General features: G+C 44.9%; 1 protein-coding gene across 8 annotated transcripts in view; it reads left to right on the top strand.

The window, feature by feature from the left end:
• LOC149339478 (uncharacterized) overlaps positions 1 to 19,926 on the top strand; it is a 156,815-nt gene that overhangs the window by 55,048 nt on the left and 81,841 nt on the right. For 7 of the 8 annotated variants that reach the window (XM_089548261.1, XM_089548265.1, XM_089548258.1 and 4 more), the window contains exons 33-39: positions 1,881 to 2,062; positions 3,106 to 3,179; positions 4,963 to 5,010; positions 11,643 to 11,880; positions 13,292 to 13,389; positions 14,126 to 14,725; positions 18,191 to 18,638. In XM_089548261.1, the coding sequence (XP_089404387.1) occupies positions 1,881 to 2,062; positions 3,106 to 3,179; positions 4,963 to 5,010; positions 11,643 to 11,880; positions 13,292 to 13,389; positions 14,126 to 14,725; positions 18,191 to 18,638 (1,688 nt within the window). The remainder of the gene's footprint in view (positions 1 to 1,880; positions 2,063 to 3,105; positions 3,180 to 4,962; positions 5,011 to 11,642; positions 11,881 to 13,291; positions 13,390 to 14,125; positions 14,726 to 18,190; positions 18,639 to 19,926) is intronic. The other variant, XM_089548263.1, reaches the window with a different exon arrangement.

Here is a 19,926-nt window from a genome sequence, read left to right as displayed (position 1 = left end):
AGGAAAGTGTGTATTCCTGTTTCTGAAGTGGCTGCTTCAGTACCCTATTACTCAAGTTCTATGAGAGCCAGGATGATAATTTTACCCTTATTGTATTCCTTGGTGTCAAGAGAAGCCAATGGCATACATTTCAGCGAGTTTCCTGCAGCAAATTTTCTTCAAAACTCTCCGCAAAATACTAGCATAAAAAGTGCATAAGTGTTCAAGGAATTGTTTCACTTGAAATTAAATGACATATCTAGAATCAGCGCACAAAAATACATGTGCCCTGAAAATTTCATAACTATGACTAAATTAATAAAATTTTCTTTTCAAGACCACTGTCCCCCCCTTAATAGCACTAGGTGCTAGGTCGTGACCAAGAAAAGCTCCCGCATTTGTCTACCTGCTGATGAGGAGTGTTGTACTCCTTGTGATGCATTTTCAAGCTGGTAGTAACATCTCCAGTTATTGTGCCGATTTTGTAAGGCAAAATTGATGGGCCTTATGCATACTAACTGCATTTACAAAAATGTTTGTTTAAAAATTTTTACAACTACTGAGGCTTTTCATTGCTTGCTGTGGAAACAGGCCTGCTGAATGATTGCGGAGCCTGAAATTGCCATTGAGCACCTATGGAAAGACCTTCCCTGTCTTGCTCTTCCTTATTTACCTTCTTTTCTGGGCAGATACATTCTTAATAGGGTTGTGCAAATATTCGAACATTTAGAATATCGAAGCAGAGAAGGTGATATGCGATTTGGGCTTTGAAGCGAATAGCGAATTCGAAAACCTCAAATTTTTGAAAGTACTTCGGAGTTCAATAACTCGGAAGAAGAAGCAGTCAATGGTGTTATACACAGTTTGACACTTCCATGTGATCGCGCCGCTCTAGATGTCAGCGCGTGTCACGCATACAGTGCAGCGTCCACGTCCATAAACTTGGCCTTTGACAGCTGCACGGTTCAGCACAGTGCCGAGGAGCTTGCGTGATGGGACAAAGACCAGATGTGAAAACGAGTATGTCACAGCGGGATTTGCGCTGCACCCACTGCACAGAGGGCCCGAAAGATAAGAATAACTTATAAGATAAGAATGCAGAACTATCAATATAATCAAGATGAGCACTCCATCACCAGTGGCTTTTATATTTGTGGTGTTGGTGAACACCAAACATTATTTGTTCACACCCTTCAATGGTTGAAATTAGAGAGAGATGAAACACCAGTCATTTTAGTTACCGCGATGAGAAGGCCGGCACCACGAGGTGTTTTGATGCAGGTGCACAGTCTTCGCATCGAGAAGCACTGCCAGTTTCTTGAGCTCGCGATCTTGGCATATCAGGACACACCCTTCGACAGTTGAAATTAAAGTATGAATCGTGTCCGAAATTTCAGTGTCCGAAAAATTGCTTAAGATCAGCAGCATGTAACAAATTGCATGGCAAGAGCTTGAGGCTATGATACTTGGTGCACTTTGGCTCGCTGCTGACTGAACATTGCCTAGCACAAAGTTGAAAGCATTTTTTTGTTTCATTTTTTTTTATTTCGGTTGCCTTAGTGAATTCTGTAAACCTTTTCTTTTGGCGTATGATGCTATTCAGGTCTTACGAATTGCCTCTTTTTTTTTTTTTCCTTCTGCATTTCCAGTAGCAAACTGTTTGCTTCGATTTGAAAACATTAACTTCGCTTCAAAGCTATTTGAACAAAATAACTATTCGTTTTGTCCGGAGTTGTTTTTGGGCTAGTTGGTCTGAAATGTCATGAAAGGTTTTTTGCGCAAAAAACTTTTCATATTCTCTTTGTATTCGCCTTGAACTGAAAACACACTATTTGCACGTGCCTAATTTTTCAATTCTTGCTGTTGTTGTTGCCACAATGTTTTTTACACTTTGAATGCAGCCCCCAGCTGTCAGAGCCTCCCCCAAGCCCTTGGATGGACCCTGACGCTGACCTGCCGTCCTCTGGTGGCCAGAAGAACATACTCAAATGGGAGAGTGATGAAGCCCTTGGTTCTGGGGCGACCATCTCACCCGTCCTCTATGCCAACTTGAACTGCCAGAGCTTGCGCTTGGAGTATCCAAGTGAGTGCTACTCCTTTATTCATTTCGCCTCATTCTGTGCTTGGTTTGCATCTATGGTTCGGGCAGACGGAAGATTTCTTTTCTAGTTGGTTTCTATGCTATAGTTGTTCTTCACACTTCCTTTTTCATAGTAGGAGTCTCGCCATGATCATTGGCTTTGAGTGGTAGAGAATCCGCATAGAACCTGTTGCATTTTGTGTTGGTTCATTAACGCGAGTCATTCGATAGAGGGTGGCTGTCTTGGTTGGGTGCAGTTGGATGGCTGGAGTGAGCATTAGTTTGTAGTATTGTAACCAAATCCATCTATGCAGCATGCAGAATGGTACGCGGGTGTAGGTAGTAATGTTTGGAACCCTTTTCAACTGTTTCAATGTTTCAAACGTTGAACTAGTCTCTCACTCCTAGGAATTCAAGCCGTTTCTAATTTGAGCAGTACCATCAGTCGAGATAGGCCATAATAAAGCTAACAACCTGGTTTGGTTTATAGATGTTTAACGTTCCAAAGTGACTCTGGCTATGAGGGACGCCGTAGTGAAGGCATCCGGAAATTTCGACTACTCGGGGTTCTTTAACGTCACTTACATCGCACAGCACATGGGCCCCTAGAATTTCGCCTCCATCGAAATTCGACCGCCACGGCTGGGATCGAACCCGCGTCTTTCGGGTCAGCAGTCGTGCGCCATAACCACTGAGCTAACAACCTAAAAATACTCTTGGAATTTCACTTGCTGAGCATCATGACCCGCTGTCGCTCTTGTTGCTAGCTTTATCAGCCAGTGGTATCTGATGCCCATCTTGACTTTGGAAAAATAAAACAGAAGGAGGCAATAGGCAGCCAGAGCCAGTTAACCCCATTCTCTGTAGTGGGAAGAGGGGAGCTTTGGTATTATCGTGAGGTGACTCGCAAGCTTTTAACGTGAGTTGGTCACCTTGAGAGGATGATTGATTAGTCGTACCAGGGGTACCAAAGGTCTTAAAACAAAATCTTGTATTATGCCAGTGCTCTTGTGGGACCAACATGCTGTGTCTTGCATTTGTGGCAGGCTGGGCCGAGCGATCAAAACAGATCGCAAAAATTTGGAGAAACCTACCCCCTGAGAAAAGACAGCCTTACCTGGTGAGTGGCTGGCTGGCTGTTATCATTGATTCGTTTATCGCTTGTGTAGTTGTTCTGTCGATCGGTACATGTGTAGGCTGCTTAGTGTGCAGTGACTGCTATGATTTCTGCGTTTCTGTGTGAAGCTGTTATCTTCTGCTAGTGCTGGCTGGAACCACCGTTTTTAAGTCGTTTCATTGATAATGCTGATTAAGGCCCTAAAAGCCTTCAAGAAACTTCTTCGACATACACTGCTCAAAGGCACTGTAACATATAGACAGAGAAGAAACTTTTCATTTAAACATTTGTGCTTTCAGCCAATGATGTGATGGAAAGAAAATGAAATACAGTGAAACCTCGTTAAGATGTACTTCTGGAGACCACAGAAACCTATGTGCAAAGCGGCAGTATGTCCTGACTGTAGACAGCCTAAGTGTATCCATTGGCCTGATAAAGGATGATACCAGAGTTGTTTCATGAAAGAAGACTCTCACGGAAGCTTTTATACATGCGGAACCACAGAAATTGGTTTTTTATATCTGCCACTGAGGCATCCTCACAGCTGCTAGCGCATATTCAAAGGCATTTAAACCAGGTCCCAACTGCTCTATCAGGCCCTCTAATCGGGTGGGCAGGCAAAGCATATCCAGAATTTCTCCAACTGTAGAGACCAGGCTGTCTTGAGCTCTGTCATCAGTGTTGCTTGCGTTCGATGACATTTCACCAGTGGTAGAGGTAGCAGTGTCTTTATCGGACCGCGCTAGAGAAGTCTTAAACTGCACTGTCTTTGTCTTCGAACTTTCAAAATGCGACAGTTTCCAGAGGCGTTGTCATCGGTGGTGGTCAGCTCTTGGAGCTTCGCCTGACACGAGACGCACTGGGGAGTGATGCCACTCCAGCCTAATATGCTGTGATAGGCGCGCGCCAACCGAGGGGTTCATGATAAGCCACTGCGTACAGCTTAAGTGGAATCTTAACGAACTTAATGGGAGCTGAGTCAGGGACTTCGTGGGACTACGTTCTAAGCAGAACTACCGCTTTAGTGAGTATATTTTAACAAGGTTTTACTGTAGTAGTTTTGATGACATTGTAACTGAAAAACAGTCTGTGTAAATGCATAGTAGTGTTGACGCTGAGTTTACTTGAGTGTGTTGAATTTGGTGCGGAAGCTATTCTCTATATTTTTACATGCCTGCCTGTTGAGGTCTTTTTTGTATTGCGAGGCTTAGTAAATACCTAGCCAGGATAAAGAAACTGGTAAAGGTAAAAAAAAGAAATGTTGAGATGATTGCTTTGCCATCTTATCTATTATGATAAAAACTCTCGTATCAATTAATTTCAATGTAGCTACTTTTTGTTTTGCTGTTAATCTGCGTGAAGGTTTTAAAATGAAGTCATTCTGTGTTAACCTGCACATGGTGTCCCACAGTGCTGCAGATACCAAGTGTCACGACACGGTGCGTGCGTGCGTGTGTGTGTGTGTACGTACACTTCTGCAAGAAAAGCACATAACACCACCAACACCGCCGCCACCACGGTGTCCTCAGTCAGCACTGCTGGGCTGCACTGTCTGTCTGTTCCTTTGCTTTTCTTGTTTCTTGGCTGTTATCAGTGTTGTTTTTTTCTCTCCCCCCCCCCCCCCCTTTTTTGTCAGTGATGCATTTCCTGCCGCCGCTGCTGCTTCTGTTCATCATTCCCCCCCCCCCCCCCCTTTAGTCCTGCCACCCACACACATTCACCTGTGTGGCCGCCATTGGGGGGCATGAATGCATTTGTGACCGTCGTTGGTGTGTCCTCTTTGTAGCAAAAAGCGAGGGAAAACCGGGCAGCCAGTCGCATTCAGAAGTCACAGGCACGTATTGTCTGCTTTGTGTCCTCCTCCTCCTCTTCTCTCTTTTTTTTTTGTTTTTGTTTTACTTGTCTCCTCCCAGAAGGTGAGCAATGATCGAAAGCTTTTGGATGCGGGACATGAAAGAGTAGAGTCTTAAGGCAGTCTGCATATTGTGTTGTACACATCAACAGCTGCACTGTCTCTCTTTATTTTTCAATCCTGTTCACAAGCAGAACAGCAGGGTTTGGGGACGTGACTGCACGAACGTCTGCTGCGGTATTTGGTGTGTTAAAGTTAGAGCAAGGAGCTTTTTCTCTGAAAGCAGTGAAATTGTAAGCATCCCGAAAAAATGCAAACGAATTGTGAGGGCTGTTGTTATAATGGACAGCTGGGTCATCTATGTTTTTTTTTTTAAGTTTTGAAACCAAGATAATTTTTTTCTATGCTTGTTGCAGTTCCTTAGTGGGTCACCGGCTACTGGGGTTCGTTTCATGCTAGTTGCATTTTTTTATGCAGAGACCCAAATCCTTAAAGGCACATATAGTTACAGTGTAACCCCTTCTTGTGTATTTTTGTTCCTAACTGCATCTTGAGATGAAAAAAAAAAAACACTTAACCTCCAGCTTTTCTTAAGCTGGAAATGAGTTTTTAAAAAAAAAGCGACTTACAAATTCACTCCACAATCACAAAAACAAAAAAGTAAAAACAGTGTAGGTGATGCGGTGAATCACAGGTTCACAAAAGGGGCCATGAGCAGATCATAAATCCGTGAACACATCATAAATACCATATTTACTCGCATACTTTGTGGTTTTTTTGTTTTTTTTGGGACGTGCAAATTACGCAGGGATTTCTCGACCACTTCTTAAAAAACTCAACTAACGTCATAGTGCGCACTGTATATGGTATATTGCCACGTATAAGTCGACCCCCGCAATTTCCACCCCTCACTGGGCAAAAAAAAAAAAAAATTGACTCCAAATGTGCGGACGCATATACATCCCCCGCCCCTTCGCTCCAGACCCGCATTATATAGTTCCCAGCGTAATGGCATGACGGCATGCGCTCAGCTCAAAGCAATAAACACGGGACGAAACACTTGCAGAGCCAAAAGTCAGAGGCAGATGGAGATACAAGGCGATAAAACGGCGCCTTCACATGTGGCCCGGCTGAGTAACGGCAAACAGAATAGCCAGCAGTTCGGCTGTTTCGGATTCTGTCCCAATGCACACAGCCGTTCGTACAAGAAAGCGACCGCTGGCACGCATTTGACTTCTTCTTGCTGGAAACAATTTGCAAATGAATTACAGACTTTTTTTTTTTTTTTTGACGCTACTCACTCGCCTTTCGCAGCTGTACGCGGCGGCCGCGCCGATCTTCCGAAGCCTGCATTGTGCAGCAGGGAGCGCAAAATATGCGAGTAAAAGTTTTTTTTTTTTTAAATTGGTGTAAAAAGTTGGGGGGTGCGCAAATTGCTGGAGTAAATACATTTTTTTTTTTGTGTTTTGCCTAAGAAGAGTACTGAGTGAAACGCATTGTTTGGCCCATCCTATCTGATTGTGGCAAAAGTGCGCAGTGGGCAGACTTTCGACGCAGCTCAGGTCCTCTCTTAACCAGCTTTACTGTAACAGTACCCATGTTAGCTGTTGCTGGTAATTTCTAACTAGAAATGAGCAAAACTATGGTTACTGCAAGATGTGTCGAGACTGGCGAACATCCAAAGTGTTCGATACTTGCTCACCTCTTGGCATTTTTTTTGCGCCTCTTTTTCTGATTTTTTTCCTTTCTCACTCTGCCCTACAAGGCAGTGTTGCGTTTTTTTTTTTTAATTTTTGATTTTTTCCTTCCTATTGACTGTACTGCATCGCAGGCTGTTGTGATTGTACCTGAAGCGCTTGTATGTCATTCTTGCTGCTTTGAAAGAACTCTTGCAGCAGCTTTTTCTTTTCTTTTTAGATAGCTGTGCAATTGATCTCTGAGCCTTTCAGTGCGATATAGTTAAAGTGCTGGCAGATGTCAGGCATAGCTTATAGGCTTAGAGGAAGATGTCAAGCATAGCTTATAGGTTTAGAGGCAGATGGCAGGCATAGCTTATAGGTTTAGAGGCAGATGTCAGGCATAGCTTATAGGTTTAGAGGCAGATGTCAGGCAGAGCTTATAGGTTTAGAGGCAGATGTCAGACATAGCTTATAGGTTTAGAGGCAGATGTCAGGCATAGCTTATAGGTTTAGAGGCAGATGTCAGGCATAGCTTATAGGTTTAGAGGCAGATGTCAGGCATAGCTTATAGGTTTAGAGGTAGCTTGCAGGTTTTGTTTAGGATAGGTGTCAAATCTGCAGCCAGCAGCATCCAGTTTTGACATGTGCTGCTGTTAAAATTTTGTTAGAATGTGCGGATTTCTCTGGCATTTGCATTGCTTAAGGGGGGACACTGGTCTTGAAAAGAAAATTTTATTAATTTAGTCATAGTTATGAAATTTTCAGGGCACATGTATTTTTGGGCACTGATTCTAGATATGTCATTTAATTTCATGTAAAACAATTCCTTGAGAACTTATGCACATTTTATGCAAGTATTTTGCGGAGAGTTTTGAAGAAAATTTGCTGCAGGAAACTCACTGAAATGTATGCCATTGGGTTCTCTTGACACACCAAGGAATACAATAAGGGTAAAATTATCATCATGGCTCTCATAGAACTTGAGTAATAGGGTACTGAAGCTGCCACTTCAGAAACAGGAATACACACTTTCCTTCTCATTTCTGAAGCGACAACTTCAAAACCCCATAACTTAAGTTCTATGATAGGCAGGAAGACAATTTCACCCTTATTGTATTCATTGGTGTCAAGAGAACCCAATGGCGTACATTTCAGCAAGTTTTGCGCAGCCAATTTTCTTCAAAACTCTCCGCAAAATACTATCATAAAATGTGGATAAGTGCTCAAGGAATTGTTTTACATGAAATTAAATGACATATTTAGAATCAGCACACAAAAATACACATTCCCCGGAGATTTCGTAACTGTGACTTCATTAATAAAAATTTTTTTTTCAAGACCAGTGTCCCCCCTTAAGTGCACACTTAGGCAGAAATGTCATTCAAGCTTTGAATACAATGCTTTCACTACAAAAAAAAAAAAAAAAGCGTTCAACATGATTAACATTACTCTGCATTATCATTTTTCGTTTCGGTGGTTATTGTCTGTTAACGCCATATGGCAGTGATGTGCAGAAAACTTAGTTGTGTGCCCGCCTTTGTGCAGCACCAAGGTAGGGCAAAGTCTGTGTAGGATCTTAAGAAAGCATATCCTTTACCATCATTGTTTTCATCCATCATGTGCTTTAAGTGGCTTTTATCAGTGGATTGTGTGGTGCTGTTATTTTGCTTTGCTACATTGCAGTCCTTTGCGTCTTTAGTGTACGCCTTTAGTTGCCTCACTGTGACAAGCTTTGCCTCTGCAGTAGGGAGAAAAAAAAAACAAAAACATAGAAATGAGGGACAGGGCATTTGGCACTATGAGCACAAACTGTCCTTCTGGTGACCGACTTGTGCTGAAATGTTTACGCTAGTTGTTGGCAGTGTTTGGAATCCATGGGCTTAGTCGCGAGCAGTGCCACGGAAGAGCGCTACTGTACCGTGTAGTTGCAGGAATGAACACCAGAGGGCACTAGGTGTGGGACAGTATTGTGGAAAGACCGGCAGGGTGAGACAGAATGTGTAGGCGCTTGTGTCACACTTGTTTGGAAAACCACGCTTCAGCTTACTGACTGCTCTTAAAGCATGAATCGTGTTTGCTGCTTTGATGAGGGGCTTTTGGCAACGTAGTTGGTGCCTTTCACTTCCCCTACGCTTGGCTCACTCTGTTCTTGTGCATCCTTGGCTACTCCCTGCTCAGACACATGCGTATACATGGTGTGTGCGAGTCTGCATGCCGCTTCTGTCAGGCGCCTCTTGTTTCGGCAATGCCTGTGTGGAGAAGAGCTTGGAGGTGTGGGGTGCTAGCGTTCCTCGCTGTGGTTTCACCTATGTGCTAAGCATAAGCAGCTCTGGAGCTGATGAAGTGGTGTCGGGCGTTTCTAGTAACGGCTGGGGGTTTCACGCTGCACGTCTCATGTGGTGGAAAGGGCCACTGAGCGGTGAATTCAAGTTTTAAGGAATGTTATGCTTCTTGTTTATTGTTTAAACACTTTTTTTTTAATGACATCAGGCAAAATGCAGTGCAGGATAGAGAGCAACTAAGCATTAACAACTAAGATCTGAGCATTAAAGACATAAATGCGCTCCTCTCCCCCCTATAAAGAGCAATAATGAGCAGTCTTTTAAGTTTCCCTTTCGAGGCAGCTGATTTTGTGTAGAAATATCAATGGTTTGCAATGGTACACGCCTGAGGAATAGATATTCACATTCTAGCACAGTGTGTCATCCTCTATAAATGTGTTTGACCTCTGCCTGGGCTTTCCGAGTGTCTTGAAAACAGTCACAAGCAATGAGAAGCTGAAAAAGTGCTACCGTCGTTTTTGCACTAAATGCCTTTTTATGCTCGGTTCGTGGTACGTAATTGTTTCTTTCCATCTGCAAATAGAATAAGTGCACAAAAAATGGTACTTTTTGTTATTTTATTTTTATAGGTAAATTTAGTAGTGTCATTCTTTGTGATGCTATGCCGCCTGACCCAACCATCACAGCGTTACCATTTTTATGATATTGGCATGTCTGTACATTAGCACTATGAACAGCTGTGATGTTGTATTTGGTCGGAACATATTTTAAGTCAGTTTTCTTACCTTGGCACGGCACTTAAAGTTCCTTAATGAGGAGCCACTATATTGTGAAACTTCCCTTCTTTGCGACAGGTCAGCCATTGTTGCTTTTCCAGGAGTTGCCTTTTCTGATATGTGATTCTACTCAGATAGCCCACTGAAGGCTCTTCTAGGAGGTTCTTGGAGGAAGTAGGAGGTTCTTGAAAGTGCGGAAGTGCCTCAGTGAGAGCCCAAAAGGGTTGGATTTACTTTTGAATTCAAGACTGCCAGAAACGTTGATGTGATAAAAGAAAAGTACTAATCGCATTGCAGAACTGAGTGGCTGCACCTTGTTATAGATGACTTTCAAATTTTCCCACCGTGAGCATGATATGGTGCAGTGTCCCTGACAATGCTTTATTGGTTTTGAAAAAGGCCGTGTCTTAGGTATGAGGTCCCCACACTCTTGCTTTGGTTTTTCAACTGTAAATCTATGTGCAAAGCAGAAGGCCTAGGGAATCTGTTTTGGTTGTAGTCATCTGATAATTCTTGTCACTTCTTTCAACTGATGAAATAGAAAGGATGCTGTCTGCTTTGCAGCAGTTGCACAGGAGTCATGTTCGACTATGTTACAGCGGCGACTATGATAGGTTTGTTGCGCAGCTTATCTCTGAAAGTAAAACCGAATTTTTAAAACATCATCGACTAGAAATTTATTTTGTCGGAATAGAGGCAAAGTGCCCAATTTCGTTTAGAATTGAATTTCAGCTTGGCTTCTCATGGAATAAAGATGGAGGTTTGTGCTCAGGACAGGACTTAGTAAATGTGCTGGTCGCTACAGTGAATGTGTTGTATATTTTGTTTGTTTAAGCAAATCATACTGCTAGTATTGCAGGTGCATATGCATATAATTACCTGCTGCAGAGGCAACTACACATAAAGACAAAGTTGTAAAGACACAGATCTTGCAGTAATAGTGCGTAATTTCAGTGAGCTCTTGTATGCCACAGAGAAGCAGCTGATAGGTAGCTGATAGCCACCTGGTTAGGAGCATAAGTAGCATTAGTTAGGTGGCAGTGATGGGGAATAATAGCTTTAGTTATTCTTTTGGTGCCTTCATATTGGAGAGGAGTATACTCCATTTGATACATAGGAGGCAACACTGCCAAAGCTAGCGTGCCTGTTCGCGCAGGCTAAGTCCGCGCACAAAAAGTAGTTTGCCGTACAGCCAAAGTGAACACAAGCGTATTTCGTTGCGACAAATCTTAAGTGCGGTGACTGGCACCTCCTGGACTTCCGTTTACCTCTTGCCACATTTTAGTCCTGCCACTCGTCGAGACTTCGAGAAGCAAAAAGTAGACGTGGCGGTACGATACGCGGTTGGTAGGGCGAATCGCCCCTGATCAATCCGCGCCAAAAAGTATTTCGCACTCCATGAAAATTAAGGCCAGAGAGCCCGAACACTGAGCGTTTCACAGCTTCAACCGTGGTTTTGAATGCTACCACATCTTTTTATACCACTCTGTTTATTCGTCTAAACAATGACCGGAGTTTCGAGAAGAATGAGTGATACGTGGCAGAGTAATATGGCTTCACAGACGCATTACTTCAGTGACCTCCGCAGCGTTGCTTGCTGTGTATGAAACGGAGTATAAGTTGTTCTACTTTCTTGTGAACCCAATTTCAGCTTGCCCTTTGTTTCTGTTTCTTTTTGTGAAGGCATTTCTAATCATTCACTTCATACTTTTAACAAAATGGCTTGTAGCATACATAGCGAAAGCTGGAAAGGGGCTTAAAAAAAAAAAGACAGTTCTGCCTGCTTGACTAGTTCTCATTCTGTGATATTGCTCAGCTAAAATGGCTTTCACGGCACTCTTGGTAATGATGTGCTCTGCTGGCCGGTGTCCCGACAGGACCCCGGTAAGGTTGTGCGCGAGCAGAAGTCACCGCGGGAACTGGAGCAGGAGCGGCAGTGGAAGCAGCTTCAGCATGTCCGTCAGCAACAACAGCAGCAGCAGATGCAGTCCCAGCAGCAGCAGCCACCACTGCCTCAGCAGCAGGGACAGCAGCAGCAGCAGCTGCCCTCACAGCTGCAGCCGATGCAGCACCAGCCGCAGCCACACATCATGGCTGAGCAGCAGAGAGCTGCTGGTAAGCATGGCATGGGATTGCGTCGAATTGCATTGTACTTTGCCTTAACATGGCCATTGGAGACCTGCTAACTAGCAGGCTGGGACAGTGCCCTTTGTGGAAAGCGGAAAGTGGGACACATATGTCCCACTTTTTCCATAATCACATTTTTAGTTGTGATTCTAAGGCTGCTGCCTCTGGCATGCTTACGAGAACTCCATCCAATTTTTGTTTTAAGAAAAATTGACTGTTTGGCTCATTGTGGCCACATTGATGTTTGTTCGGCAGCGAAAGATGCATTTATGGCTGAGAAAATTGTGATTTAAAAAGCAAATTACTTCTTTTTTTCACACGGCTAGATCAAACTCGTGATATCAGTGGTGAAAAGGACTTGATCACTGCTCAGAATTGAATGGGCAAGCGGTCTAGCTTCGGGTATCGCTATCCAAAAGACTGTTTTGATGTCATAGTTATTTTCTTGTGAAAGCGGGCTGGCCAGCGACACCTGTTTTTCATTTTTTTTTGTAGCTTATGACAGCAGCATTTTTAATAAAGGTAGCCTCTTTATCGTTATAATATGATGATCTGCTGACACAGGCCAGCTTCAATACTTGCCCACAGTGTCCCTTTAATGTGCATACCATTGCACGATGTGTGCGTGGGGCATTGTCGCGGGAACCATGGTGGCATGGTATGCATAGCGAAACACATAGAGTTCAGCTAGTGTAAAAAAATTGTATGTTCCACTCTGAGGAAGGCATGCAGTGTTGAGGTGAAGCCTACTTAACAATTATGGAAAGGGTCCGTAGCACTAAAGCTCTCAGGCTTGCTTTGCTGACGGACACTGTCTTGTTCCTCTCATTACATGTTGCCTTTTCTGTCCAGAGGCAGTAAGCTCTAATTCTATGCTTACTATTCTACCTTTCCTTCTTATTTTATTTGGCATGGATTTACATAGTGCAATGGCTGATGTGGCATACGTTATTGAAACCATGTGTACTGCACTAGTCAGTTATTTGAAGTTTTTTTTTTATAATACCCGTCAGTTCGTAAAGTACCATAATGCCCATCTTAACTTGGGTTCGTGATGCCTTGAAAATAGGACCATGCTATATGATCCGCAGTTCAGGCATAATGCCCTAAGCCTCCGACTTGGAGCCCCTTTTCCATTATTGAACAAACATTTTCATCGTTGTTATCCTAATCGTGAGCATTTGGTTTGTGTTTTATGTCACCATGCAGTTTTTCATTGTGTGCTCCAACATAACTGCCCTGAAATAGGAGATTCAGCAGTCCATCGAAGAACAGGCTGAGTTGTTGCAATGCTTATTTGTTGTCTGTTGGGTTCGTGATACTTCTTCGTTCATGTAGATTGAGGGAGTGCTATTTACACACCTTGCATGCAGTGAAATTGTGTGCTTTTCTTTCACAGCAGGGAAGATGATGTTGGGGGAGACCTCTCCTGCGGGGTCCCTCTCCCCTTCTGCTCCTTCGCCAACTTCCTCACAATTGATTGGTGCCACTGCACAGGTGTGTAACATGCGAAACATACACTTCTCTTTTTTTTCCCCAGATTTGTCATGGCCTCATGGTTTTCTGATTGTTCCGTGAGGAATCGTGAATTGCATACAAATGCAATCCTTTCAGCAGACTGGAGTTTCGCTTTCAGCTCCCTAAATGAAAAGCAGTGATGATTGTAGTGTAATGAGCAGTCCCTGCAGTTACATCTCTCTGGGGATCGAGAATGTTGTGAAGTGTCTGAGCAAAACATACTTTAAATTAAGGGGGTTTTTCTGAATGTATTGCTGTTGCACTGTACTCATTTTTGCATTGTTCAAGGTTAATATGTATTCCTTTATTATTATTTTAGGGAAAAAAGTCTAATAGATGCATAGAACCTGTGAAAAGCAAAAAATGAAAGCGCTGCACAAAATTTAGGGATATGCGAGTGTTTGATTCCAGATTGCTAGTATTTATATTTGTTCGTCTGCAGAATCTGTAGTGCAAGCCATACAGTGTTTCTCCAGGGATGTGATCATGTGCTGGTAATCGGGGCCATACAAAGGGTCCTGTGCATTCAGGAATGCATTTTGTTAGTTGGTAGCTCTTTTAGCACTCCATAGTGTGACCACGGTATGAAAAAGTAGCTCATTTGTTAGAGCAAAAAAAGTACCTTGCTTCCTCTCAGCACTGTGAAGATCCCTAGGTGACCTTGCTTGTAATTGAGCAAACGGAATGAATGTCCCTGTCTGCGCTCATCTTGCAGAGCCCCTTGTCTCCTGCACAAGCGCAACGCTCACCCGGCCCTGTGCGCATGCCCTCGGCGCCCGTGAGCCCTCTGATCCAGGTATCTCGAGTGCGGCCCCCCATCGACCCCAGCCGCCTGCCGCCCACATCGCCCGACCCTTACGGACCCGGCATCCCCCCCATGCCAGGGCCACCCGGCGGACCCGAGCGCTTTCTGCAGCCCCTCAGACCGCCCGGGATGGTGGCGGCGCCCCCTCGCCCACTATTGCGCCCGCCACCCCAGGAAGAAGCCCCACCCCGAAGCACGCCCCCACACACACCCTCACCAACCACCCGAGCGCCCCCGTCCATGGACCCGTATGCCCAGATGCCAGGCACTCCCCGACCTGCACCAGCATCGGATGGTGGCTACCATCCTGGATACATGAGAGCCCAGCAGGCAGCAGTGGCAGCTGGAGCAGCCAAGATGGCAAGGTCCACCGCTGGCGACCCCTATGCAGTGCCTCCGGGGACGCCCATGCCTCAGGTGTCCATGTCTGAACAGCAGCAGCAGCAGCCCCAGTACTCGCCACAGCAGGGTTATGGGGCAAGTCCACGAGGAGCTCCGCAGCCTTCCCAGGCAAGCTGGCTAATGTGTTCTTTTGTGCGATGGCATTTTCGCCCTTTCCTACGGTACAGCGAAACCTTGTTAACATGTGCCCTCTCTTATGTGGTTTTGGTTTAAGCATAGTCGTAGCAAATCCATCGCTCTTGTTACCTTTGCAACTAATTTATTTTGTGACCACTTAATTTTCGGTGGCTTTCCACGTAAGTGCCAGTTAGTGTGTGTCATGTTCACTCTTTATTGGTTACTTGTTTGAAGCATCTCCTCGATTGGCAGCATTGTTGGTGCCGCGCTGGGCTAGAAAACATATCTTGCCATTGCAGAGTGCAGTTGAGTGCGATCTTGCTGCAGGTTATTGGCTTGCAGACCTCAGTATGGCAAAAAGGTGCATGAAAGGCAGGGCACCTGCCACAGAGACCTGCTGTTGAAGAAGCTGTGTGTTACTGCCAGCTTTATTATATTTTCATCTTTGCAATCACGCACAGCATGCTGCCCGGCTATTATTTTACTCACATGCTAGGTGCCGTGATTTGTAAGAAAAATTGATCTTTATTTTAGGAACTGTGCTTATTCTGTGGGACAAAGTTAAGGTCTTAGGCATATTTTCCTTACTTTTAGTCCAATCCTAATGAAACTGTACCACCTTGCTCAATTTTTTATACTGATTTCAGCAATGAAATTACCTTTCACATAAATTAGTTGGTTCCCAAGATAATTAATTTTAATTAGCCATTCATTAGTACCTCGGTGCAAAAAAAACTGCGCAATAAAAAATCATTTTTAATCCATGGCTACATAGTATGGTGATTAAAGAGTGCAATAATCAAAACCATTTTTACTTATTACCCTCATTAGTAATTTTACAGCAATTGGAATATCAATGTTCAAGGTGTGAATGTAATGCATCGATAAACTTTGCGAAATTATAAATTTTTGAAGTGCGATTGAAGAAATCTGCTTCGATTATTGCACACACTGTGCCTTCAGCTTCCCTTAGCAAGCAATACGACATCTCTGTCTGTCCTAGATGTTGAGATATCGACATACTAAGATAGCCAGATGTCCAAAATTTTCATGCCATTAAATTGTCTGCTCCTGCATAAATTCAGCCCACACGATGATCTGAATTTAATATTATGGTCAAAATGCTGGTTTCTTAAGGGAAAAAAATTGGTATGGTTGGAAAATAATAGCTGCAGATTCCACAAATGTCATTTTTTGAAAATCGATTTTTTGGTCATTTTTTGGTCTCAAAGACCAGTGTCCCCCCTTAATGCTGTGGAAATCAAAATTTTTCACAAATTTTTTATCACTAATGCAGGCAATACATCTGTTAGGCAAGTAAACACAGTAAGCATGTCTAACATGGACATTTAGAGGTCAGCTGTTATGTAGGCTAAAGCTGTAGCTCTGAGGGTTTGTAATGAAGGCATGTTCACCCTGGCACTTATAGTAAGAGCTGCTGTCAAATGTAGATAGGTGTGATTAGTAGGCAGGTTTAGCTGACCAGTTTTATGGTATGCATGGCTGAGCGGAAAGGGCACTGAAATGCACATGCTAGCGGGTCAGCGGAGCGGCACCTTCGTTCCACTGGCGTGCCGGCTTAGTGGAGCATCGTATCGTACGGAAATGTCTCGGATTTTCTGGTTAGTTCAAGATGGCTGCCTCCAGCCCAGCGGTCTTGTCTGAGAATGCTTCCAAGTTTCACTGTCTCAAGGACTCATTTCCCTGACTGACTGCAGTCGTCAAAAGCACTTCAGAATCAACAAGGATTTCTGTTTGCAGTGTGACATAGTTGCGGCGAATCCTTTCAAACATCTGTGTGCTCATGTGGGCACGGGTGCTAGAAAAAGCTGTGGCCGCAGGGAAGCGCGATTTGACGCTGCGTGCTGTGAAGAACCGTGTAGACCTCCTTATCGGCTACTTTCGGCAGGATGCAAAGCAAATTTGGGGAAGTCGCCACCTTCACGCCTGTCTTATGTGTTATGTGCTCATGTCTGCGCATTAAAGGGGCACCGCGATGATTTCCTCGGTACCAGTTAATATCATTAAATAGATTCGCCATGCTTTCCAGAGACCAGATCAAAAATAATTATTGAAATCGGAGCACGCAAGCGAAAGTTATTCCACTCTGAAAATTCAAAATGAAAAGCTCAGGCGAAAACGCATTTCACTCGCCCATTTCACTCACCCAGTACTGAGATTGGGCGCTACCAATCAGAACCCCGCCTAGCGCACACGCAGCGGAAGCGTGCATGCAGTTGTTGCTTTGTCGGGGCTGTAGACAGCCGCGCATTTTGGCGGCGTCTTCCCCCCGTGTACGCGGCGCAGTAGTCAGGGCAGGGGTGACTAATAACAAAGGAAGCTCCCCGAAGTTTCTTTTTTAGTCGGACTGGAAGGCTGTCGGCAGTAGCCCCCCTCCTCCCCAAACTCGACTCCCTCCTGTCCGGCCTTTCTCTTCACAATTTTGGGCAAGGTGTGTCGAGTGGCTTTTTTTTTCGCTGCCGTCCTGGTATGGTCACGGCCGGTCTCGACGCGCGCGCTTTCTGGTTTGAGCCAACGTTTTTTGAACAGCGCTGGCCGCCACGAAGGTTTGAAGCGGAATGGAAAGTGTCGCCCCTAGCTGTATTCTTGTTAGTTTTCGTTCGCTTTTCCTGATTTTTTCCAGTTTTTGTGGTATTCGAAAAGCTTTCAGTACTCAGAGACATAATATTTTGGATCCATTTCGCAAGTATAATGGAACAATATGCAAACTGGACGCCCAACCAATGAGAAAGGCAGCGCCCTATCTAGATGCCACCTGAGTTCCGCTGCCGCAAATGGCCGCCGCGTTGCGACACCATCGGCTCGAAACAAGCATTTCTAGTGAAGATTAAAATATCAAATATTATGATTTCGGTGATCTCATTGCGCGTTGAAGACTGACAATGTTCCCTACTCTGCATACAAAGAATAAAGACCCCACGCTTTATCTACGTCGCAGGGCACCTTTAATGCCGATTCTGTTGGGAATGCCAGTGGCTCCACTGAAACTATAAAGTGACTGTGGCGGCTGCTTTTGGTGAAACGAATCAAGATAATCGACTGTGTGGATGTGTGTAGATGCGTAAAAAAAATGAACAGAAATCGGCGGCTTGCTAGTGAAAACATCGTTGAAATTGAACCTTAAGCTGAAAATTGTTCATTGTAGGGAGAAATAATTGCATTGCTTTTTGTGGTTTCTTGATAGGAAATTAGAACTACTTTGTTGTGGCAGAAATTTCTCTGTAGCAGTGTTCTTTGCAGCAGGGTTGGACTGTATTTGGAATTTGAGATATTTGCATGCCCCCGTGATTAACCGATGGAAAAAAAAAAACGGGGGTTTTAGTTGGCTTTTGCTGACCTGTAAGGACTGTGCTACGAGGTGCTCAGCTTGCGTAGTTTTAATTAAATTTGAGTCTTTTATGACCATTGGTTCTCTCCTGCAAACACACTTTGCAGGCATCCATGGAAGCCCTCACGAGTCAGCCACAGCCACCACCTCCTCAACAACAACAGCAGCAGCAAGCACAACAGCAACAGTCGCAGCAGCAGCAGCAGCCACAGCAGTCACCGCAGCACCAGCCCCTTCAATCTCCGTCAGCTTCGCAGCCACCCGAGCCCTTTGGGGCCTCTCCTGACCCATACGCACGGCCCGTGCCTACACCACGTGCCGTGCCGACGTCTCCGAGTGCGGGCACTCCTCCGACCGCAGGTGGAATGCGGCCCCCGGAGGAGATGCTCAGTGGAGGGGAGCAAGTGCTGGCAAGGCAGCAGCTGCGGGATCTGCTCCAGCGTCAGATGAAAAAGGACCACCTGGTGGGCGGCCCCCCACCCTCTGCTTTGGCGCCACCGCCACAGCAAAAGCACCCGCAGCAGTGGCCTCCACCACAGCAGGCCATGCAGCTAGGTTAGTGCCCGAGAAACATCCTACTGTAATGTGGTTGTAGAGTGTGTCATAGGAGCAGTTCCCAAGTAGAGTGGAACCTTGTTATAGAGAACAGGTAAAAATCTTAAAATAGTTCGTTACTGTAGCAAGAACAGCACAGTTTATCAGTCAGTGAAGTGATGGTAACTTGGCCGATCTTTAGTAGTGGAACAAGAAGACCTCTTCAGAAGTTTTACTGCTGTTTTGAAGGTGCATGTAGCGATTCCGGAGGCCAAAAAAAAATGAGTGTTAGTTAAGTTGGCTTCCCCACATACCAGTATCTACCAAGACGCAATGCAGCAGACCAAGTGCCAGTTCGGGTGGCTTCCGATTACAGCCGCATCACATCAAAAACGGTACGTCAGACTGCAAGCTATAGACATTTTCACCACCTCCGTGACAGCTGGCATAAGCTTAGGATGGTTACTACTAGGCTGCAAAGCAGTGGTCCACGCCACTACTTCCAGGGCACTGTCGACTGGTGGGAGACATGAGTGCCGACGGCCTGGCTGCCAACCCTCTACGCCACTGTGTCTTCCATGGTGCTGTCCGCACGCGAGATGAGAACACTATACTCCATTTCATACATAGTAGGCAACTCTGCAAAGGCTACAGAAGTAGCGCGTCTGCAAAACAATATTACTCCGCTGCATATCATCCATTCTTCGTGAAATCTCGGTCAGTGCCTCCTCTGCCTCTGTGAGTGTTTCGACGAAAGCAAAGAGCAGTATAAACCGAAGTGGTAGCATTGAAAGTCACAGTCGAAGTGGTCAGGCCCTCAGTGTTTGAGCCCTACAGCTGTAATTTTCACTGATTGTAAACTTTCTTTTTGGGCACATATGTAGTCGGAGTGATTCGCCCTACCAGCCGTGTATCATACCGCCACATGTCATTCTTACTTCTCAAAGTCTTGATGATTCGCAGGACGAAAACGGGGCAAGAGGTAAAACGAAGGGCAGGAAGTGCTAGTCATGGCACACAAGCTTTGTCGCAATGAACAATGCCTTTGTTCACTTTGGTAGTATGGCAAACTCCTTTTCGGGTGCTGACTTAGCCTGCACAAGCAGGCAGGCTAGCTTTGGCAGCGTTGACTGCTGTGTATGAAATGGAGTATAGTGCGAGAGAAAAGCGCCAACCTTGGCCTGAATGCCTGCGGCACCACCACCAGTCATTGGTGGTGTAGTGTGGCGAAGCCTGCCGTACGCCATCTGAGCAGGCATTGCTTGGCACTGGCGAGGTCGATATGTGGATTTTATGGCCAGCCGGGTTC

This window comes from Amblyomma mixtum, chromosome 6 (genome assembly GCF_055824585.1).
Source record: "Amblyomma mixtum isolate Tamu chromosome 6, ASM5582458v1, whole genome shotgun sequence".
NCBI classification, from domain to species: domain Eukaryota; kingdom Metazoa; phylum Arthropoda; class Arachnida; order Ixodida; family Ixodidae; genus Amblyomma; species Amblyomma mixtum.
The sequence above is the reverse complement of the archived record's forward strand: the minus strand, read 5'-3'. Positions and strand labels throughout refer to the sequence as shown.